The sequence below is a fragment of the Ictalurus punctatus genome, chromosome 29 (assembly GCF_001660625.3).
Source record: "Ictalurus punctatus breed USDA103 chromosome 29, Coco_2.0, whole genome shotgun sequence".
NCBI lineage: Eukaryota > Metazoa > Chordata > Actinopteri > Siluriformes > Ictaluridae > Ictalurus > Ictalurus punctatus.
Window position 1 is genome coordinate 9,987,687 of NC_030444.2, and position 25,164 is coordinate 10,012,850.

General features: G+C 39.5%; 1 protein-coding gene across 12 annotated transcripts in view; it reads right to left on the minus strand.

The window, feature by feature from the left end:
* Positions 1-25,164, minus strand: part of LOC108260972 (adhesion G protein-coupled receptor L3) — a 338,157-nt gene that overhangs the window by 133,266 nt on the left and 179,727 nt on the right. For all 12 annotated transcript variants that reach the window (XM_047152306.2, XM_017461737.3, XM_017461736.3 and 9 more), the window contains one exon: positions 10,420-10,529. In XM_047152306.2, the coding sequence (XP_047008262.1) occupies positions 10,420-10,529 (110 nt within the window). The remainder of the gene's footprint in view (positions 1-10,419; positions 10,530-25,164) is intronic.

The window sequence follows — 25,164 nt, forward strand, 5'->3', positions numbered from 1 at the left end:
TTCAGTGCGCACACGCCATAAGTGATGATCACAGTGAGAATGACCGAACGGCCCAAAAAAGAATTGTGAGATTCATATATTTTAATACCATTATATATAGTGATGCTTATATTATTATTATTATTATTATTATTATTATTATTATAAAAACTATACAACATTATTTAAATGGCCGCCATGGTCTGGGCTGCTGTCTGTGTTGAGTTTTACATGCTGTCCTCGAGCGAAAAGAAATGAAACTGATAGAGAAATACTTTTTAGACAGGCATACGAGAGGAAGTAAGAAAAAAGGGGGGGGTTGAGGAAGAAAAAAAAAGGAAAATGAAAGGGGAAGAGGAGTAGAGAGAGTGGGAGACAGGAGAGTGAAAGAGGGGAAAAAAGAGAGCAAGAGGTCAAGACAAAGCAAAGAGAGGTCAAGAAAGAGATGAGGAGAGAGTGTGGAAGAAGAAGACAGAATGAAAGAAAGCAAGGAAGAGGAGAAGACAGAGGCAGAAAGAAATTTCACATCCTACCGTCGTCCACCTCAGCACCACCATCTAGATCTGCAACTGGGGGTGTGAGGTGTGTGTGTGTGGAGGGGGTCCTCCTTTGTTACCCTTTACAGCAGCACCAGCATGCTTCTCTTCTGTTCTATGTCTGTGCATGTCTATCAGAGCAAGTATTCGTACTCGCGCAGCAGCAGCAGCAGCAGCAGTGTGGCAGATCCAGACCAATCCGCCAAGACCAAACCTATTCACACAACATTCCTACCTATAAAAGCTCACAATTTCACTCTGAGAGCTGCCATAGCTGAAATATTGTTGAATGTAGTGTACAGTGAGGGGTTTGGATTTCAGATGCAGATCATGACGACAGTCACGATGACGGCACAAAGTTGTATAAAGAAATGGAGTCTGTTTAATGTGGCTGTGCACCAAATCACCGAAATGTTTTGGCTCTAGCGTGCCCTCTAGTGGGCATCGCTTTTAATCCTCCAGATGTGTATAAGACACGCAAGCGAGTATGTGAACAATGGCAACGTTTTGATATTTGCTCCTTAACTCTTCCGCCTTTTGCAGGGTGCCATTACTTTTGTCAGCTAGACTTGTTACGTCTCAATTTACAGATTTGCTTTCGTTCGAGTCGTTAATATGAAACGAACTAAGTAGATTTACACAAACCTGGGAGATTTTTCCAAACTAACCGGATTTTTTAAAAAAAATTAAAAATTAAACCAAAGCCACATTTCCCGTGTAAATCGTCTTGGCCAGGTTCTAAATGAGATCTTTATTCCGACTCATCCCTGAAATCACCTCCACATGACTAACCCCCCGCCAAGCCCCAGTCACGCTCCTGCCTGATCCGCACAGCTGCACACACTCTCACAATCACCTTAACCCTGATCACCGTATCTACCGCATCACTTCCTGGACCTTGTCTGATTGGATATGATTAACGAGCGCTGGATGTGAGTGGCAGGTTGTCGTGGTAACGAGGAGTGCATGGCCAGCCATGGGTGGGGTACAGGTGCTGTTTGTTAGAAGGACAACAACAAGCGCGGCAGGACAGAGAGACAGGACAGGGAGAGAGAGAGAGAGAGAGAGAGAGAGACAGAGGGGATAAAGATGGAGAATGGAGACACAGAGTGATTAAAAGAGGAAGACAGAAAAAGGAGAAAAAGAAAGAGAGACAGACAGACAAAAGGAGAAAGAGAGAGTGTGTGTGTGTGAGAGAGAGAGAAAGAGAGAGAGAGAGAGAGAGAGAAACAGTAAGCTAGTGTCAGAAAGAAAGAAAGACTGACACAGAGATAGAGATAAAGAGAGAGCCAGAGAGATATATGAAGAGAGACAGACAGACAAAAGTAGAGAGAGAGAGAGAGAGAGAGAAACAAAGAAAGAAAGACTGACACATAGATAGAGAGATACAGTAGATATAAAGATAGAGACAGACAGACAAAAGTATAGAGAAAGAGAGAAGAGCGAGAGAGAGAGAGAGAGAGAGAGAGAGAGAAACAGACAGACAGATAGATGGAGAAGGAGAGGAAAGCAGCAGGTGCAGTAGAACCTGCCAAAACAATCATGGCTTCCCGTGTCCCGCTCATAAAACTGGTTAATGCTGTGCAGCCCGATGTCTCCGTCCCTCTCCCTGCAGAACAACACACACACACACACACACACGCACGCACACACGCACGCACACACGCACACGCACACACGCACACGCACACATGCACACGCACACACGCACACGCACACATGCACACACATGCATACACACACACACATGCACATGCACACATGCACACACACGCATACACACATACACACACACACACACACGTACACATTCACATACACACACACACACGCACAGAGACAGGAGGCACTTATTTCACCCAGGCAGTCGAGCATGGCCGTCGCGGCTAAATGGAAATCAAAGACTAATCACGTCGACCTGCAGCATACAGAACAGGCCAGAGACCTGCGCTACAACACAGCTACACTCTCTCTCTCTCTCTCTCGCTCTCTCTCTCTCTCTCTCTCGAACTTTCTCTCAGTCTTTTCTTCCTCATTTTGCTGTGTTTGCTCTCTGAGGCTGCATAAAACTAGAAAACAAAAGAGCGCTCCCCAAAATTCACAGTTAACGTTAATTAGCAGCGCTCCAGACGACGCCTTTCAGAATTAATTAGTAAAAGTCAGCATATTTCCAAACACATGGCTCTAATTGTGTGCGTGTGTGTGTGTGTGTTACATTGTGGTGTGAAAATCAGTGGGCTGGATGTGTCGTGACCCCCCGGTCTAAGCACAGTCGCAGGCAGCCGGCTTTGGAAAAACCGCAGGGACGAGCGGGCGGCCATTTTGGCTCAGTTGGAGTCAAGGTCGCGAAACTCCGAGTTGGTGTAATAAGTCATTATAAAGCTTATGCTCCACGGCATAAATCACAGCGACGGTGCGGTCGAGCCCCACTGCGCCGTGGTCACCTGGTCACTATAAAAATAATGCTCACAACTGGGTGACACATATGCACACACACCTGCAGAAATGTGTGTGTGTGAGTGTGAGGAACACGTTGCCTGTATAGAACATCAGTTAGACTGACATGGCTTCAGGGAGAGAGAGAGAGAGAGAGAGAGAGAGAGAGAGAGAGAGAGAGAGTGTGTACTGCTGTGCGAATTATTTGCTTGTGAGATTTTAAGTAACATTAAATCATCACTTTCTACATTCCACAACTTTCCCATGAGTGCAAAAGTTTTCACACCCTGAGGGCAAACTGAAAATGGTATTCAGTGAAAGTGGAAAAAGAAATTCATTTGAAGCAACCCAAGCCTTCTTGCTGTTGATCCCGTTCGAGCTTTCAAATAACTTTCGGCTCTTTTTAAAACACAATTTTTCTGTTTAACTTGTTCCGAAAGTCGTTCTGTGGGATTTGTTTTTTCCACGTCTTTATTGAGTGGCACAACAATTTCTTTGTTAATTGTGTAAACCAGCATTTTGTAATCAGCATTTTTCACTGAAATTCAAGTTGAAATGAAACATAATTGAATGTAATTTCCAGTAAATCTGCAATTTCAGTTTAATTTTGAAATTGTTAAAAGAAAATTAAAAAAATCAGATAATCAGATCATTTGAATGGAAATGTTGAATTGGCTGCTGATTGGCTGAACTTGATGAACTTCCAATGATAATAGATTTTGAAAAATAATAATATGTCATTCTATAGTTTTTATTTGAGTTTTTGTAGTATTTTATAGGAATTTGTATTGTAATGTATTTTTATTATTAGTTATTTATTTTATTTTTTATATAACCCTACCTGGGACATGGTGCTCCTTCTCCTAAGGGGACATGGTGATGGAGAAAAATATGAAATTGAGAGGAAAATTGATATTTTAATGTTTTTGCCTGAGCTTACAAAAAAACTTTGTGTTCTCCCGAGAAACAGCGTTCTCTCGCAATTTTTTTGCATTCTGTCGCAAAGCAAGCGAGAGAACTAAAAAAAAAAATGCGAGAGAACACAAATATCTTGGTGAGAGAATGCAAAAAAATTGCGAGAACACAAAAAATGTGAGAGCACAAATATCTTTGGAAGAGAACACAACGCAAAAAAATTGCAAGAAAACACAAAAAGATAATGTGAGAGAATGCAAAAAATGTAAGAACAGAAATATCTTTGTGAGAACGCAAAAAAATGTGAGAACGCAAAAAATAATGCGAGAGAACACAGATATCTTTGTGAGAATGGAAAAAATAATGCGAGAACGCAAAAAATGTGAGAACACATCTTTGTGAGAGAACGCAAAAACGCGAGAGGACGCAAAAATAACGCGAAAACGCAAAAAATGTGAGAGAACAAATATCTTTGCGAGAGAACGCAAAAATAACGCAAGAACACAAAAAATGAGAGAACACAAATATCTATGCGAGAGAAAACTATTATCTTTGCGAGAGGATACAAAAATACAAAAGAATGCAAAAATAATGCGAGAGAACACAAAAAAATGCGAGAGAACACAAATATTTATCATTTTGCGAATAAATTTTCCTCCTGTCTCATATTTCATATGGCTCCATAACCTGGGACGTCACTTATTAAATGTTCACATGATCCTGATTTGTTTTCTTTAATTTGATGCGTCACGAACTGAGACAAACTCAAGAGTACGAGTACAAACGTTCTGTTCTACTCTTCACGCTCTAGTACACACTTTCTCCCACGTGGGGGAATTATAGCGCCCGAGTTAAACAAGCGAGTGCATTTTAATAGATAATAGATTTAACTGATAATAAACTAATAAATAAAAAATGAAATATTGGGAAATCGATTTTCACAGCACACATTAAGACTGACATGCTAAAATAAGCGGCATGCAAAAAAACACGGCATTAAGGAGCGACGAGTTGGTTCTGAATATTAAATTCCCAGTGTTAAAATCCGGGAAAACAAGCGATTCATTAATAAAGGAACGAGCGAGCGAGCCGTGACGGTCCTCATTCTGCTACAGAGCATGTTTACAAAGATTGATTAGACTGCTTCATCCAGGATGATGATGAGTGACTGAAAAATACTGAACAGTCTGCCAATTTTTGTAACCTAATTTTAACAATGCATGTGTACCATAAATTAGAAGCATATTTGTAATTAAAATGATTAATAAACAACCCGGGGAAGGATTTGGGAAAAATAAATAAATTCGTCCACATGGACATTTTATTAACTGTTAATGAGTCAAAGTACTAAGTTTTTTTAAATATCTCATTATTTTGAATCATTATAACAAGATATTATGTAATTATTTCGACTTTATTTCAATGATTACTTGAGTCATCTCGTTTTTCATCTCAGTATTATCTCGTTATGTCGACATCTCAACATATCTGTTTTTGTACTTCAAATTTAACACCTCACAATCGATAAACAATTTACAGAATACTCAATACCCAAAATGATGAGATGATATCTTGAAATAACAAGATATTCAGCTGCAATAATGAGATAATAATGAGATGTCAAAATATTGACACATTTCACAACTTCACAGCTTTTTTTTTTTTTTTTTTTTAGCAATACACAACACACACCAGCCACCAGCTGTTGCTTTGGTCTCAGCTCCTGTCAGGAAAGAAAAGAAAAGGAAAGAAAACAAAAGTAATGCCCCCCCCCTCCCCCCATCCTTCAAATTGCTCATATACCAGAGTTTCTGGCTTTGATGGGTGCTAGAACTTGGGATTTTTTTTTTCTAGTACAGCACCTTTCCCACTGACTCACTGACAGAAAGAGGGAGAGGAACAGACGCGTCACTAAGTTTAAAGTGAATTTCTTCTAGCTACTTGTGCCGGATGGCTGCACTCCTTATTACACTCTGCCATTGTATATGCCTTCTAAAAAATTCCAATTTCCAGACACTAATTACCCCAGCGCCAAGCCCCTCCCCTTCGTCCGAGACCACCTGCGACTTAATTACCTGCTGAAAAGAAAAAAAAACCCAAACATGTCTGTCTCTCCATCTCTGAACCGTTCCACCTGTCTGTCTAAAACTCTCTTTTACCATCCGGCCATCCTTCCATCCCCGATCGCTCTTCACTGCCGCTGATTTGGAGCGACAGGTTCAAACACACACTCTCGCAAGGACACTTTATTAACCGATGTCTCAGCGGGGACTCAAGGATTCATGGCTGTGAAACTCGTTTGTGTTTGTGGCGTCCTAACTGATTGATTTATTAATTAATTCCGTGCCGACGGGAGGACGTGTGCACTTGAAATGTGCGTCCTTCGTCTTTTCGAGGAGATGAAAAATAATAGCGGAGGACAGGAGACGGTTTACATTACATTACTGTCTGATTTTTAATTATCCTGTTACACTCGTTGACCACTTAATTAGGAACTATTTTGCAAGAAGGTGTTTTACTGTATAACCGCTCTTTACAACCATGGTGAGCAGAAAAGCATGTCAAAATGCACAACACACTCTACCTGGATTTGAAATAAAAAAATAAAAAATGTGGCCTGGTCTTTTTCCTGTTTTCAACTGTCGAGACAGTAGAGACAGTACCCTCAAGGTTCAGTGTGGAATGCATTTTTTGAGATGCTTTTCTGATCAACACGGTTGTAAAGAGTTGTTATATAAGTTACCACTGCTTTCCTGGCAGCTCGAACAAGTCAGATTCCACCAGCAGAACTGCTGCTCACTGGATGTATGGATAGATGGATTGACGGATGGAGAGATGGATGGATAGATGTATGGATGGATGGATGGATGGATCGAAGGGTGGATGGAGGGATGGATGGATAGATGTATGGATGGATGTATGGATGGATGGATGGATGGAGGGATGGATGGAGAGATGGATGGATAGATGTATAGATGGATGGATGGATGGAGGGATGGATGGATAGATGTATAGATGGATGATGGATGGATGGATGGAGAGATGGATGGATAGATGTATGGATGGATGGAGGGATGGATGGAGAGATGGATGGATGGAGGGATGGATGGAGGAATGGATGGATAGATGTATAGATGGATGATGGATGGATGGATGGAGGGATGGATGGAGAGATGGATGGATGGAGGGATGGATGGATAGATGTATGGATGGATGGATGAATGGATGGAGGGATGGATGGATAGATGTATAGATGGATGGATGGATGGATGGATGGATGGATGGAGGGATGGATGGAGAGATGGATGGATAGATGTATGGATGGATGGAGGGATGGATGGAGAGATGGATGGATGGAGGGATGGATGGATAGATGTATGGATGGATGGATGAATGGATGGAGGGATGGATGGATAGATGTATAGATGGATGGATGGATGGAGGGATGGATGGAGAGATGGATGGATAGATATATGGATGGATGGAGAGATGGATGGAGGGATGGATGGAGAGATGGATGGATAGATGTATGGATGGATGGAGGGATGGGTGGAGAGATGGATGGACAGATGTATAGATGGGTGGAGAGATGGATGGATAGATGTATGGATGGATGGAGGGATGGATGGAGAGATGGATGGATAGATATATGGATGGATGGATGGATGGAGGGATGGATGGAGAGATGGATGGAGAGATGTATGGATGGATGGAGGGATGGGTGGAGAGATGGATGGATAGATGTATAGATGGATAGAGGGATGGGTGGAGAGATGGATGGATAGATGTATAGATGGGTGGAGAGATGGATGGATAGATGTATGGATGGATGGAGGGATGGATGGAGAGATGGATGGATAGATATATGGATGGAGAGATGTATGGATGGATGGAGGGATGGGTGGAGAGATGGATGGATAGATGTATAGATGGATGGAGGGATGGGTGGAGAGATGGATGGATAGATGTATGGATGGATGGAGGGATGGATGGCACCACTCTGTGGGCACGGTGGCTTAGTGGTTAGCATGTTTGCCTCACACCTCTGGGTTGAAGGTTTGATTCCCGCCTCCACCCTGTGCGCATGGATTTTGCATGTTCTCCCCTGCATCAGGGGTTTCCTCCGGGTTCTCCGGTTTCCTCCCCCAGTCCAAAGACACGCGTTGTAGGCTGATTGGCATTTCCATGTTGTCGGTAGTGTGTTAATGCGTATGTGAATGTGTGTGACTGTGCCCTCCGATGGGTTGGCACCCTGTCCAGGGTGTACCCCAGGTTTGCCCCGAGTCCTCTGGGATAGGCTCCAGGCTTCCACCTGGACCTGTACAGGGTAAGCGATGCAGAAAATGGATGGATGGATGGATGGATGAATGCACCACTCTTTTGGCTGTTGTGCATGAAGGAAAATTCCACGAGATCATCAGTTTCTGAAATACTCAAAGCATCCCGGCTGGCACAAACAACCGTGTCACAGTCGAAGTCATGTTATCATAAAAAAGGCTTGATAAAATATCCAAATGAAAGTAAAGCAAATGCATCTCACAGTAGTCCAAGTGCTTTTGCGATCTGATTACACATTGTGTGAGCTCCCCCGCACTGAAAATTCCAGCATCAGTCACTATTGTATTAAAGCTAGTAGGTGGTGCAGGTGTAGTGTTTTGTGATTGGCTGTTCCAGCCAGAGAAATAAAACTCTCTGGTCCCTGAAGATAACATTATGGAAAATCTATCACAGCCAAGCGCACTATCCTTCCAGATCTGGCAACTTAGTCATTTTGACACACTATAGCACTTAGCTACTTTATCATACAGATCCGCTTAGGGGCCGAGCATACACACACACACACACACACACACACACACACACACACACACACACACACACACACAGTCCTACGCATAGAAACTGCAAAACGAGAATTTATGGGTTTGAAATCTTGGGAGATAATTTTATCTTATGAAATATGAGGTTTGAAATAAACCAACAGAAGACTAGACCTTACTTAAAACATTTGTTTCAGATGAGTAGTGTGTGCGTGTGTGTGTGTGTGTGTGTGTGTGTGTGTGTGTGTGTGTGTAGGGCTGAAATATGAAACATGTTTTAAATTAGATACTACTTCATATTATTCATTACTTAATATCGATAGTGATTGGTGGGAGATACACCTCCATGAGCACTTCATAACAACTGGCACAAACATACAATCCAGTAAATTTAGATTTGATCTTTACCATGTCGCATCATCAAATCATCAAAATCCGTCGACATGGAAATTGTCAAAACACAAACTTATGAAAACAGACTCGTACATCACTTGATTTAGGTGCTATAACATCTTTATACTTCACTCTAAATAGTGCTTTCAAACCGTCTTTGTATTGATTTTTTAATACTGTTTATAAGGTAAGACTTTACTTAAAATAAAAATGTTCCTTAACTGTTCATAACGATTGTCATAATCATAAATCAGGGTTCGTTAGTGTTATCATGCTTGTCATTGTCATTCATACAACTCAGCCCGGGAAGTGGCACAATTCAACCTTATGCCAAGCAAAATATACATCACTATGTACTCAGGTGTTATGTCAACTTATGTCACCTGACACTCATTTTTAAAATATACTTCACTTGAAATACAGTTTTTGTAAGTCTTTACTAGTTGATTTTTTTTTTTTTAATGCAATTTAAAAAACCAATATAGTACCAATATAGTTTTGTTCATAGGGCTACATGACACCTTCATCAGCTGTCTATTGGAATAAATGTTATAAATGTTTACAGGGGTTTATGTCACTTGATATGAAAAGTTTATGAAGGTGTCATGTTGCTCTATGGACAGAACCCTTAAGCAAAGTGTTATTGGTAAGACTTTATGTAATACTATATGAAGGTCACACACACACACACACACACACACACACACACACACATTATATATATATATATATAATGACCTATGAATACTTTCATTACCTGCATTCATAAGGCATTATTCACATTGTTATAATTATTTCTGAAAATACATTACAGCTTATAACCATGTTTATACTGTATTTATAAATTGGTAACAGAATGCATTATAAGCACTGTTTAGAATTAAAATGCATTACATGAACACTGAAGAAACGATGCTCTTCGTTTAGAAGTGCTTGGTTTCTTTGGTAATGGTGTTATAATGTGTTACAATCACTACTTGTAATTCATCCTATTAACAATTCATAATGCAAAATAAATATTGCTAGAAAGTGTCATGCATTTCCATAAACAATTTGAATAGCATTATTTAAAAAGTGTACTGACAATGTGTATATATATAACATTTTTTAAATGTCGCAATTCATTACTTACGTGATACTATCTTCATTAATATATTCCAATGAAAAATATAGACTTATGTATGATATTTAAAAAAATAAATAATAATAATAATAATAATAATAATAATAATAATAATAATAATAATAATAATAAGTTGATTTAAATGTGAAAATTACAATGTGCATTTAAAACAAATTTCTGTGTGTGTGTACACATCAAGACACAGGGTTGTACTTACTGTACGGCACACACTCATACTGAACTTCCAGGTACTTGTACGTTCCAGGGCAGGGGTCTGGAAATGCATCGGGGCCAGCTACGACTGCACACTGTGTCCTGTTATTACATCTAGAAGAAAGAAAAAAATAACATTAAAAAGTGATTTTTTTTTTTTGCTTCTTTAAAAAGACAATGTTAACACACTTTTCACTAAGTCAGTATGTTCAGGGTTTAAAGATAAATTACACAATCGTCATCAGATACTGTTTGTGAAATAAAAATGTTGAAGGGCTAGGTCATGATTTATACAATACTTAATATCTGGTCATTTCAAGATATCATATCATTATGTCCTAATTAACACTCTGCTCTGGTATTATAAGTATGTACGTTAAGTACCGCTCACCCGTGCAATTAAACATACAGCATTGAGAAAAAATAAAGATGCTAGCTAGATTTAAATATGTAGCCGAATCGTTCAGAAAAGAGTTGCTGGATTTCTGTTGAGAACACAAACACAACATGCTACATTACAGCATGAAACGTTGTTAGAAGATGACAAATAGACATATACACATATCCTTTGATTGTCTAAACGCCACAGGCCAGTCAAGTCCCAAGTCAAGTTACAACCCTTTCTAGCAGTACGATGGCGCTGTTCCACTCCGCCGGCGGGTTGGAAATCGGCTTAGTGGACATTTTCAATCAGTAAAAACAAATGAATTATTTTATCACTGAGTCAGGACACTGTTGGGTTTCTGTGTGTAGAGTATCACGACTCTGTGTTTAGCTGCTGATGAGCAGGGCGATGGGAAGCGGAACAAACAATTCCCACCTCTCCTCTCTTTGGTACAGAAATAAAATGAACAGTACAACTAAAGCAATTTTTTTGATAGTAAAACACGGTATACAACATGCCACAATGCAATTATAACATTTAAACCTAGTAGGCTAGGTATAAAAAGAAATACGTATGGAAAAAGTGCAAATTCTTAAAGCCGTGAGTGTGTACTTGTATGAGCATCTCAAATACATTCAGTGCTGAACATGGACACCCACAAAACAGGTGGCCTCTGGTAAAAAGTGTTCAGTTTCGAGTGCTCTGTACCCAATTTAAAAGTTATCATTTGTATTATAAACGTATACAAATAATACATGCTGGTTTTTTTTTTTTTTTTTTAAAGTAATTGTTCATCATTTTTTAGACTAACTTTATAACACAATGGAAATATATGGGTACTTGAAAGACACATAACTTATTGACTATAAAAAAAATTATATTTATTCAAATTTAAATATCACATAAGATGAGGTGTAGACAATTTTCACTCAGTCCATCTCAGTCCAATTTGGTGTTACTTTGAGATTTGCTTTGTACAACTTTGTACAAATGCTGAACAAAATTTGTTGTTGTTGCTTTTGCGTCCGATATTCCTGACCCACAGGTTCTACATGTTGTAGCCCAATCGTTGTTCCAAAACAACACAATCTTCATAGGCGAAGGCTAGTCTCTTTAGGAGCACAGCTACCGCAAAGTGCCTCTGTCATCAGGGACTGAGCGCTCTTTCCACTTTGTTGTCGTCTAGTGCACGTTAATTGGCTTTCAGTCTGGATAAACGTTTACCTTGGAAATTATTTACTTTTTTTTTTTTAAATGATTGTTGGGGAAAAAAGAAACGTTTTTTCACTACATACTTTTAAATGTAGAATTTAAACGCAGTCAAGTAATAATGTCGCGTCGAAAGTCAGCAAATTTGTGGCTCGGGTCCGAGTCGATTTTTCCACCCAAGTAGCCAAAAAAACTGTGTTGTTACTTGGCACATCATTTTTAAACATCAATCTGCAAATGACTTCTGAATACATGAACCAGAAACACTACAGCAACATCCTGCTCGTGTTTCTCTGTTCAACTCCTCTTTAAAAGGGTGAAGAAGACAAAAAGACAATCAGGATCCAATTCACAACTTCAATATAGCAAGAAGTGATTCAACCGTGATTAATAAGGAAATATCCCAGTGGCTCAAAGTCATAATAATGTCATTGCTTCATATCCCATAATACGCACTCACACACACCTTGAGTCATTACTGAGTGACTGACTAGTTAGCACGAGGCTAATGAAGGGGAAGAAATGGGCCGGGTGTGTGCTGGATGGACAGAGATGGTGTGAATGTCAGCAGTAAAAGCAGTGGTTTGAGAAAAAGGAAGATGGTACAATGGAGATCATTTCTGCCACGAGGCCCAGAGTTTGCTTTGGATATAAAAGTGTGACTAAATCACGGGAACGACTGAGGCAGCCATGTGCAAAAGCCTACTAATCGTGCCTCATTGCCTACATATTACACCCCCCCCCCCCCCCCCCTACCCGCCACACACACACACGCACACACCCACACCGCAAATGAACAGCTAATAACATCACCACTTTCTCCTTTTTATTATTAAATGTTAAAATTCATGTGATCAATTATAATCAAATTCATTACTATGCATACCAAAGGTACACGCATTTAAATAAATAAATAAATACTTCAGGACTTAAATATACAGTGTTTCATAATTGTTTTTACAACTATGGTGTGTTTATATGGTAATGATGTTCATAGGGCTACATAACAACTTCATAAGTTCTTAATGGCAACTGACATAAACCTACAGCATCAAATCATCAGAATCAGCTGCCGTGATGTTCCAACACAGCTGGGATTACACAATTTTATGCCAACAAAAACCTATGTCACTTGACTCAGGCGTTATGTCAATGTGGCGTCAATGAAAAAGCTTACGAGGGTGCTATGTAGCCACATCATGCTTAAGTGTTACCATATAAACATTACCTTATCATTATTTTATTTTCTAATATGGTCTGTTTATATGGTAATACTTTACTTAAGGATGATGTTCATAAGACTACATAAGTCCTTCATAAGCTCTTCGTGTCAGCTGACATAAACTTAAGTTTGACTAAGTTTGATTTCATCAACATATTGGGTTTTTTTTCTTTCTAACATGGTCTGTGAATATGGTAACACTTTCCTTAAAAGTGATATTCATAAGACTACATAACTCCTTCATAAGCTCCTCAAGTCAGCTAACAAACCGAAATGAGAGTTTTTGTTGTTTGATATGCTACATCATCAAATTCAGCTACCACAAACATAGGCCAACAAAAATCTGTCACTTGAATCGGGTGTTACGTCAACGTGGCATCAAAGAACTTATGAAGCCCACATCATCCTTAAGGTGACGTGTTCATAAGGCTACATAACACCTACATAACCCTTTCATGACAACTCGAGTAAACCTACATAAGCATTTATAACACGTATTCGAATAAGCTAGCCAGTTTGTCTGTTTGATGTCAAATTGATCATCTGACTCAAGTGACACTGTGTTGCTCTATGACACTTGCAATCGAACTTTAGGGCTTTTTATTTGATGATTTGAAGCATACATGCAGCATATGAAACAACAGAAGCTTTGTTTAAATGAAGTGCTTATGAAGGTGTTATGTAACCTTGCGAACATCGTCAGTGTTAAGTGTAAGTGTTACTATATAAACAATATGGTAATATTTACATGGTAACACTTTACTTACGTAGTGTTACCTGACATTCTACATATATATATATATATATATATATATATATATATATATATATATATATATATAGGACTAACCTGAAACACATTAGTAGATGAACATGTTTAAAATACGTTGATTAATTTTCTATATCAGCAGCTCTTACAGTAGCGGCATCAGTAATTGAAATCAGAGCTGTATACGTATGTATGTGTAAATGTGCTCATTGTAATATGTTATCATGTCTATAGTAACAACTTGTATGGCTGATGATCCACATAGACAGATAAATAAAATTTAAAAAGTGTAATCACTGATGTGAAATTTTCAGAACAGTTGTTGATTCTTTTCCTCTAACAACACGTCCCTTGGTGTTCTATCATTGCTTCGGCGATTGATTAAAACAGGACAGGTTATACGAGTCATAAACCTGCTTGACCAGACATCTTCATCTCATATCTGGCATATGCCTGTTCTTCATCCCAGGTAGTCGTTCCAAGGTCACCGAAGGTCAGGACGGCCCAGTTTGCAGCCCCTCGCTGTACTATTAAAGAGTTCCTGTGCACTTTAATTGGCATTGATTGCAGAGAGGTGATCAATGGGCTGTGGAGTGAATGAGGAAGATGAGTCTCACAGGAGGCACGGCTTTAATGAGATGTGGGACGGAGCCCATCACCGCGAGTACTTTATGAGATCACGAGCAGGCTGTCAGTCGGAATCACAGCAGGTGCTCACAGTTAAGCGGATTCAGGTTTAAGCACAGGCAGATGTTTAGACATGGGTACGCACGCCAAAAACCAAGACAAAACACGTATATGTGCACATGCACACAAACAGTAAATCAATACATTACTTCCAGAGTTCTGTGAAATGTCACTCATGCAAACAAAGGTCAAAGCTTCCTCTCTCTCTCTCTCTCGCTCTCTCTCTCTGTGTATTTCTTCCCCTCCGGCCCATACAAGTTGTGCTAGAAGATTCTCAATCATCCTCTCCATAGGGGACACTGGAACAGGACCACTAAGGCACATTGAAAAAAAAAAGTGAAACCAAAACTGTTTTTTTCCCCCCTCACACTACTCTATCAGTGTAGTCCATACTAACTCACTCAGACTCACTCAGTCATATGAGTAAAACTCATACAAGTAGATAGGATGAGCTATATGTTACAGTAAGGCATGAAAGTTCACACTTTTTTATGAGAAAAAACAATTATCATGTGCCAATATTTAACAATTCATCTTAAAAAAAAAAAAAAACAAATTCCAAGAATCTAAAATGTGAGTGTATCTTGCACAGTGAGAGTAATTAAAAACATAAGGGGGAAAAAAAATCAGAAAAAATTCTTTTAAAAAGAACTTTTGTCAAGATTCTTTCAGCGCCTAGAACGGAGATGTCAAGGAGAATTGACTAGAGGGTTCAAAAGCGGTACAGAAAATATATAACAGGTTGGAGACAGGTTTGAAAGCAGTGGGTGGGCGTACAAGTGGAGAAAATTGGAGAAGGTTTTTTTTTTTTATCACATTCAGAGAAGTATAGTATACGCAAACCTTTCAAACTTTTAGAGCTGATTTTGTATTGTTGACATTTTGGTTGATTTGATAATAAAAATGCAATATCAAACCAAACACAGTAAATGGGTTTTTTTTTTGTTGCAATAATTTATATTTCTCTGTCTCCTTACTAGGCTTGTGCAAACTTAACATTAAATCCACCTGGGTAATATTGTGTAGGTCCTATTGTGCCTCCAAAACAGCTCTGACCCTTTGATGCATGGTCTTCACAAAACCTCTGGAGGTGTGCTGTGGTATCTGGCACCAAGACGTTAGCAGCAGATCCTTTAAGTCCTGTAAGTTGAGAGCCTCCATGGACTGGACTTGCATCCTACAGATGCTCGACCGGATTGATATTTGGTGAATTTGGAGGCCGAGTCAACACCTTGAACTCTTTGTCATGTTCTTCTTACCGTTCCTGAACAGTTTTTGCAGTGTAGTAGGGCGCATCATCCTGCTGAAAGAGGCCACTGCAGAACATTTCTCAGAGCATCACATTACTTCATGGTCTAGTTCTGATGTTCATGTACTCACTGTAGGTGCTTTCGGTGGTGGACAGGGGTCAGCATTGGCACTCAGACCGGTCTGCGGCTACGCAGCCCCACACACAGCCAGCAGTGATGCACTGTGTGTTCTGAGACCTTTCTATCATAGCCAGTATGAACTTTTTCAGCAATTTGTGCTACAGTAGCTCTTCTGTGGGATCAGACCAGACGGGCTAGAGTTCACTCCCCATGTGCATCAATGAACCTTGGGCACCCATCACCCTGTCGCCGGTTGTTCTTCCTTTAGACCACTTTTGGTAGGTACTAACCACTGTTTACCAGGAACACCCCACAAGACCTGCTGATTTGAAGATGCTCTGACCCAGTCGTCTAGCTGTCACAATTTGGCCACTTTCAAAGTCGCTCAGATCCTTACGCTTGCCCATTTTCCTGCTTCCAACACAACAACTTAAAAAACTAACCCTTCACTTGCTGCCTAATATATCCCACCCCTTCACAGGTGCCATTTTGTCGAGATAATCAATATTATTCATGTCACTTGTGAGTGATTTTAATGTTATGGCTGATTGGTGTATATAAAAATTATGGATGAAACAGACTGTCACTAAATCACTCAATCCCAATAACTAATATTGTTCCATTTACTTAACATTTATAAATACAAAAAAAATCATCAGTAAATTATATTTCTTTTCAATAGAACAATTACAATACTGGAAGGTGAGTAAAAAAATAAAAAAAAATACAACATTACACTGTAGAAATCAGTATTTACACTCTAGGCTGGAAACCCATTAACCATCTTAATCTAAACTATTCAACCCACTTATGTTTTTTATTTATGTATATATGTATGTATGTATTTATTTATTTATTTATTTTGGCTCAACAAAATGGTCAATGTTCCCTTAATCAAGACCCCATTTTCTATTCATTTTACTCAATGGTAAAAAGCTGTGGAGTCTTTTGTGTAATTCATAAGGCATTTTCATTCTGAACACACCACCACAGCATGGACCCAATTGGTTAACACATCATGCACCATTTTGCCACAAAGGCAGGTTTGAAAGGGATCTAATCAGACCTAATTGAGCCTTTTTACAACAACAAGAAAAAAAAAGAAAAAAAACTCTGAAAATTTTATTGGATTAGGAATCCTAATGAAGCAATCTCTGCCTTCATATATAGTCCCACAGTCCCAGATTGCTAATTTCAACAGCCAATTAGTAATAAATTATGTTTTAAGTACACTGGCTAAACATCTGATCTCCCAGATTACTCAGAGGAAGAAGAGTCTGGTTTCTCTCAAGGTTTTTTTCCCCCCCTTTCCCTCATGTGATCTCAGGGAGTTTTTCTTTCCAAAGTTGCCTCTGGCTTGCTCATTAGGGATCTAAATCTATATCTGGATTTCTATGAAGCTGCTTTGTGACAATGTCTATTGTTAGACGTGCTTAAAAATAAAATGAGAAATGAAGTAATGAAGAAATGAAGAAATGATTGTAGTGAATGAGCCTTGACATATAGACAATAAAATATCACTTTTAGGCAGAAAAAAACAACAACAACTATGGTGCAATCAGATCATCTTAAAGGATTTCAATCATTTTTTTTTTTGAAAGAATCATAACCATAAGGAGTGTGATCTAAACAGGCATGTGTATTGGTATTCAGTGTAGCAAAAAAAAAAAAGTAAATAAAATAAAATACACACACACACACACACACACACACACACACATATATATATATATATATATATATATATATATATATATATGTGTGTGTGTGTGTGTGTGTGTGTGTGTATCATGGTATCTCGCTAATATCTGTATTCTAGTCATACATGTTAGTACACAACATGACTTCTTGTAGTCTTATGGCATGATAAAAAAAAAGACTGAAGATTTAACACTAACAGTAACATGAAAGGAGCAAAGGAGCAGCCATCTTGGAATTGTTCCTCGGTGTAGTTTGGTATTATTTAAGACACAAAAGGGATGTGAACTTTCATTAGTGCACAAAACCTTAGATATTTTAGTTCTGTAGAGATATAGAAAAATATATATGTAAAGAATTATAAAAATTTTAAAAAAACATATAATGTGACTTCATGTGTTTCCACCCTAGAAGGTCTGGTTTCTAAAGGAAACACGTATGGACAGGCTTACTCGGATAATGCAGATGAGAACAGTCGTATCATTCAGGTGATTAGTACTTCACTGAGAATATCTGAAAATAAATACTTGTGTTCGTGATCTATTTACACGTAATTGAAACTGGGCAGTTGAAGACTGGAGGAGGGTCTGGTTTCAGTGAGCCTGTGCCTGCTGGAGCCTCAGATTCGTGTTCTTGGCTGACAGGAGTGGAAACTGATGTGTTTTTCTCCTGTTGTAGCTCATCTGCCTCAAGGTTTGAAATATCGTGCACTATGAGATGCTTTTCTGTTCACTATGATTGTAAGGAGTGGCTAGTTGAGTTACTGCAGCCTTTCTGTCAGCTTCTATAATCTCCTCTCATCAACAGGGTTGTCAGTTCTCCACCCACAGAACTGCATCTCACGGGATTTTTTTTATTATTATTATTTTCCTACCATTCTGTATAAACCTTAGAGATTGTTATGTGTGAAAATCCCTGGAGATCAACTGTTTTTGAAATATTCAACACAAACATTTGTATTTTTCCTCCATTATGATGGTTGGTGTGAAGATCTTAACCTGTATACACATGCCTTTATGCATTGCACTGCTACCACATGATTGGCTGATTGGATACACCTTCTAAGTACTTGGTAGAGTCTAAGATTTTTGGGTGATTCAGACTTTACAATAGGTTTGTCTTAGCCAGTGACTATAATCTGGGTAAATGAATAATTGTACACAGCTAATTTATCCCTTTAGCTGACCATGAATATATATATATATATATATATATATATATATATATATATATATATATACACACATATATGTATACACACACACACACATACACACACACAAATCAGCCATAACATTAAAACCACTGACAGGTGAACTGAATAACATTGAGTATCTCGCTACATTGGCACCTGAAAAGAGGTGGGATATATTAGGCAGCAAGTGAACAGTCAGTTTTCTAAGTTGATGTGTTGGAAGCTGGAAAAATGGACAAGCGTAAGGATCTGAGCGACTTTGACAAGAGCCAAATTGTGATGGCTAAACGACTGGGTCAGAGCATGTCCAAAACCTCAAGTTTTGGCGGTTAGTACCTACCAAAAGTGGTCCAAGGAAGGACAACCGGTGAACCGGCGACAGGGTCATGGGCGCCCAAGTCTCACCAATACCCATGGGGAGTGAAGGCTAGCACGTCTGGTCTGATCCTACAGAAGAGCTATTGTAGCACAGATTGCTGAAAAAGTTCACGCTGGCTATGATAGAAAGGATCCAGAACACACAGTGCGTCGCAGCTTGCCGCGTACGATGAGTCTCTCCCTTCCACTAAGTCACCAGCGGATAGCACAGTAAAGTCAAACTCCACATCAGACACTTAATAGACGTGATAGTTAGCTCAGGAATTGAGTCAGGTGCGTTAGTTTCGGAATAAAAAACCCCACAAAATTGTGCACAGAGCCGAGCCCTCAGGACTGCTGGAAGGAACCAGTGTGTTCTGTGTTTTAACAGCAGGCGTGGGATGAAAAGAATTCAATTTAAGTAAATCAGTGTGTGCGCGTAGGCACAATTAAAGCAGTACATCAACATGATCACAGCGGCACACCGCACTACCTTGGCTTTGATTTGATTTGTATAAAAATGTAAATGAAGGGATTAATTGACTTATGATGGAAAATGTGCTAGCGATCCTCTGTAAGGGCTCTGAAGGGAAATGTCTCATGAACTGCTGGATGGCTGCTGGTAGTACGCTTTAGAGCCAGCAGTACTCGTTAGTGAGCAGAACGCTACAAATTCAAATAAACAAATCGAACACGTGTGCCGTTTCAAAGACGTACAATTCCTTTCGGGAAAGTTCGATCACGTTTAGGTGACTTTCAGGTCATGTTTCCGTCTTCCCTTTAGTCTGTTTATGACCACCTCGGAGTTATGTTAAAGAGTCGACGTTAAAACACGAGCTCTTTAGCTGTTCTGTCTCTGTGAAGTGTCAAATGCGTTCGTTTCAGAATTGGGTGAGAAGAGAAAAAAAAAATGCCTGCAGGAGGAACTTGGCACATCCTGACAGAGTGGAGCAGAGCAGGAACAGAGGAAGAAAGCGTGTATGCTTGTGTTTGCCGAGTTAATTATCACTTATCTTACTGTATACTCTTATAATTTGGTCTTGACCAACACTAAGCCTGTCACAATTACCTATTTTCTCATATGATATATCGTCCCAGAAATAATTGCGATAAACGATATTATTGTCATTTTAAGACCCTTTTATGCCACCCATATAATGATGATATAATAGCATAATAACGCAAGAACACCTTTTCAAAGAGCGATGAACTTTTAATTCTCACGAATATTGGGATATTGGAATCGGAAAACATCCTTTAAAATTCGAGTCACTATTTCATCGTCATGTTTATTAATTGCAGTCAATTTCACTCGGATTAAAACGGCATCGAATATTAGTCCGCAGTGTTTTTAGTTGACGAGAAAATGCAAAAATGAAACCGAATATTCACACATTTTATATATTAATTTAAACACGTATCAAACAAAAAAAATCATGAAAACAAAGGTTAAAGCCTTTGCGGTGATGAGTACACTATTGTAATACAGCGTGTGTATTCTTTATGCTTTAGTTGTTTTAGTGCGTTGTTATTCACAGCTTGACTTACCCGTTCTACCTAGCGCCTTACTTAAGCTCATTTTTGTGTAGCGTTGTAATATTTTGCTTGGATTCGTTTGGGTGACCCGGCAGTTTATTATTGACTACGACTGGATTGTTTGAAAGACTAGAACGATTCGTTCTAGATTTTTCTTCTTCGGAAAACATCCTTAGCGCATTGTACAGATCTTGCGTGTCGTTTTTTTTTCATCAGTGTGCTTTAATTAAAAATCGGTGCTAGTGCTTGTTACACATCTTAAATTTAAATGCACACAGGTTTTGCATTCGGATGTCTGCGTTTTTATCTTGAATTCGTCCAAAGATCCAAAGTGCGAACTTGAACTTGACAGCCCTAGAGCAGACGAGAGGACAGAAGCGGCGCGAATGGCTAAAATGTCGGTGCCGTTCATTTGTTTGAAATGATCAAGGTCACGTCCATGCGTATCGTACGATAAGTCGATGAGGTAATTATCGGAACATGTGAAGCCAGCTAAACGCATCTTTTTGCAGAACACACTTGGAGGAAACGCTATCCGCCGTCTTCCGTATACATGATCTCATGTTTGGCTAGTGTTGCTGTGATTGACAAGAAAGCGAGAGTAAGCTCCTCCCACCCAGAGAGCACAGACAATTCTGCTATCTTGCTCGTGATCTCCTGACGATAGAGCCATTCCAACCACTCAGAACCGCCATGCACCACTTTTACATTTTTTCCCCAGCTACTTCTCTATTTAACGTCCTCGTGAAGTGTCGTGAAATGCGCAGCGTTATTCGATTTGTTGACGTAATTTCCACCGAAACAGGAAGTCAGGGTGGGACATATCGAGCGGCCCCGCCCTCTTTTTAAATAACCGATAGCTTTTACGCAAGGTGATTTTTAGAATATTGGGGGCGGGACATTTCTGATTCTAGAGAACGTTTGATTGGGCAGAAAATCTGATGAGAAGCTGAAGTGCAGAATGATGTCATCTAAATCGTTGGTCCGTATCGGTGGTAGAGGGAGACCGTACATTTTGAAGGCATATATCTTCTAAATGCGAATTGTGCCGTTGTTTTGGAGCGCACTATAGATAATCTTAAGGCAAACATATTCATACGAAAAGCCACAAAACTTCAACACTTTTTGATTTCATGGGGACTTTGATCAAGTCAAAATTAGACTTTAGACTTAGACTCTAATCAAGTAAGAATTAGGCTTTAGACTTAGACTTTGATCAAGTTAAGTTTAAACTTTAGACTTAGACTTTAATCAAGTAAGAATTAGACTTTAAGTCTAATTTAGACTTTAGACTTAGACTTTAATCGTCAGATTTAGACTTTAGACTTAGACTTTGATCAAGTCAAATTTAGACTTCAGACTTAGACTTTTATCAAGTCAAGTTTAGACTTTAGACTTAGACTTTAATCAAGTAAGAATTAGACTTTAGACTTAGACTTTGATCAAGTCAAATTTAGACTTTAGACTTAGACTTTAATCAAGTCAAATTTAGACTTCAGACTTAGACTTTTATCAAGTCAAGTTTAGACTTTAGACTTAGACTTTAATCAAGTAAGAATTAGACTTTAAGTCTAATTTAGACTTTAGACTTAGACTTTAATCGTCAGATTTAGACTTTAGACTTAGACTTTAATCAAGCAAGAATTAGACTTTAGACTTAGACTTTAATCAAGTCAGATTTAGAGACTAGTCTAATTTTCCTGTGTGCTGTGATGTACACATTTCTGACCCATTGGCATAATAATTCCTGCAGCACTTATAACGATAAATCCTTATTTGGTCGTTGTTATGGTTCTAACAACGAGCAGATTACTGACCTCGAATCGAAGGGTGTGTTTATTAGATTTAGCGATACGCGATAATCCGATTTTTAAACATCACACTGCGCTGTTTACTTGAGCACTAGAATACGCCGTCACCCGCTGAGATCGGATAGTAGTCAGATTATTACTGTGCGTGTGCTAGGAACTCTTGTTTTGGAGGACCAACAAACAGACTGCAGGGGAAAAAACCCACGGTAAACACCCTGCATGAGGTGTTATTTCTGCGTGGCTTTTATGGATCAGCAGGAGCCAGATAGAAGAGCTCGGCAATAAACAGTCAATGCTACAACAAAGCATGACTAATACACAGTGTTCCTTTTCACAGCAGTGCTGCAAGTAAACAGGGCACGTTAAACCAAATATATAACCATTATTCCAACACACACACACACACACACACACACACACACACACACACACACACACAGAACTCTGACAAAAATGTTCCATACCTACAGTAAATTTTCATTCATGGCTAACATTCAGGATGCAAAATACAAGCGTAATACCTATATTTAAAACACTATTGCGTGTGTGTGTGTGTGTGTGTGTGTGTGTATGTGTGTGTGTGTGTGTGTGTGTGTGTGTGTGTGTGTGCACGTGCATACTGTATATGTGTGTGATGTGTTTGAGCGCAGTGTCAGCCCAATAAGACCTGAAAATGACTTTTGAGATCATCCCCTGAAAGAGAGACTGTGTGTGAGAGAGAGTGTAAGTGAGAGAATGTGTGTGTGAGAGAGAGAGGGTGCATGTGAGAGAGAGCATGTGTGTGAGAGAGAGCGTGTGTGTGAGTGAGAGAGCGTGTGTGTGAGAGAGAGTGTGTGTGTGTGTGTGTGAGGGAGAGAGTGTGAGAAAGTGCGTGTGAGAGAGAGAGTGTATATGTGAGTGAGAGAGAGTGAGAGAGAGCGAGTGTGAGAGAGAGACAGAGTGAGAGAAAGAGTGTGTGAGAGGGAGAGTGTGTGAAAGAGAGAGAGAGAGAGAGAGTGTAAGTGAGAGAATGTGTGTGTGAGAGAGAGGGTGCGCGTGAGAGAGTGCATGTGTGTGAGAGAGAGCGTGTGTGTGAGTGAGAGAGCATGTGTGTGAGAGAGTGTGTGTGTGAGAGAGAGAGAGAGTAAGAGAGAGAGACTGTGTTTGTGAGAGAGTGTGTGTGTGTGAGAGAAAGAGAGTAAGAGAGAGAGACTGAGAGTGTGAGAGAGTGTGAGAAAGTGCGTGTGAGAGAGAGAGTGTATATGTGAATGACAGAGAGAGTGAGAGAGAGAGTGAGAGAGTGTGTGAGAGAGAGAGTGAGAGAGAAAGAGTATGTGAGAGAGAGAGTGTGAGAGAGAGAGACAGTGTGAGAGAGAGAGAGTGTGAGAGAGAAAGAGTGTGTGTGAGAGAGAGCGTGTGTGTGAGAGAGAGAGAGTGTGAGGGAGAGAGTGTGTGAAGGAGAGAGCGAGAGAGTGTGAGAGGAGAATCTGATGGACAGGTCGATATCCTCCAAACCATTATGGTTTAGTGATTGCTGTGCACTGTGTGTGTGTGTGTGTGTGTGTGTGTGTGTGTGTGTGTGTGTGTGTGTGTGTGTGTGTCTTCATTCATTACGGCTCCCTGCTGAGAGACTGAGCATCCATCTTCTGCAGCTGGAACTGTCACCTACTGCCAAATCACTGATGCACACACACACACACACACCCACACACGCAAAATACACACACACACTTCTTCTGCAGTTATAGTACTTTATATAACATATACATTAATGCATATTTTGGAATATTTTTAATTTGTCCACATTTCATTCACCTATTTGTTAGAGTTATTACGGCAGGCCAGCTATTCCAGCAATTACGGTACACACGGAGTGAAATCCTGCTCCTCTGTAATTATCACCTAAACAAACAACAACAACAAAACCCACAATTCACATACAATATTTCCTGATTAGGTTTCCTTAAATGGAAAGACCTCCTGGGACGAGACTCTCACAGCGTGTCCAGGATCACCTGATGTACCAACATTTCGCAAGAAGCCAACCTTGAGTGTTTGAAGCTATACATCAGGACCTGACGATCCTCCATTTTCACGTCCTGTTATACACATAAACAAGTCCTTGCATGTAAACATCAAAAGGATGAATTCTTCATTCATTCTGTCAAAAAGAAAAGGTTTCTTCTTCTTCATCTTCTTCATCTTCTTCATCTTCTTTCCTCAGACCACTAGTAAGGCAGTTGTCATGGCAACAAATTGACCATATGACCTCACCATCTTCGTGTTGGAACCGAATCAATTCGACTCTGTAGTAGAAGATAGAGGTTTGCTTTGAGAGCAGGTCGGGGGAAAAAGAAATAGCTACCAGGAGTTCTCTCTTCTCCAGTGCACATCATGATTAGAAGCCGGCGAAGTTTATCACCGCTCTAACGAGAGATCCGTGTCTCAGTCTTTGTTTTTTTGCATCTAGATTGATAGTTTACTGTCCCCTGCTTACATTTCCCAGCTCGGGGATTTAAGAATGCAAATAC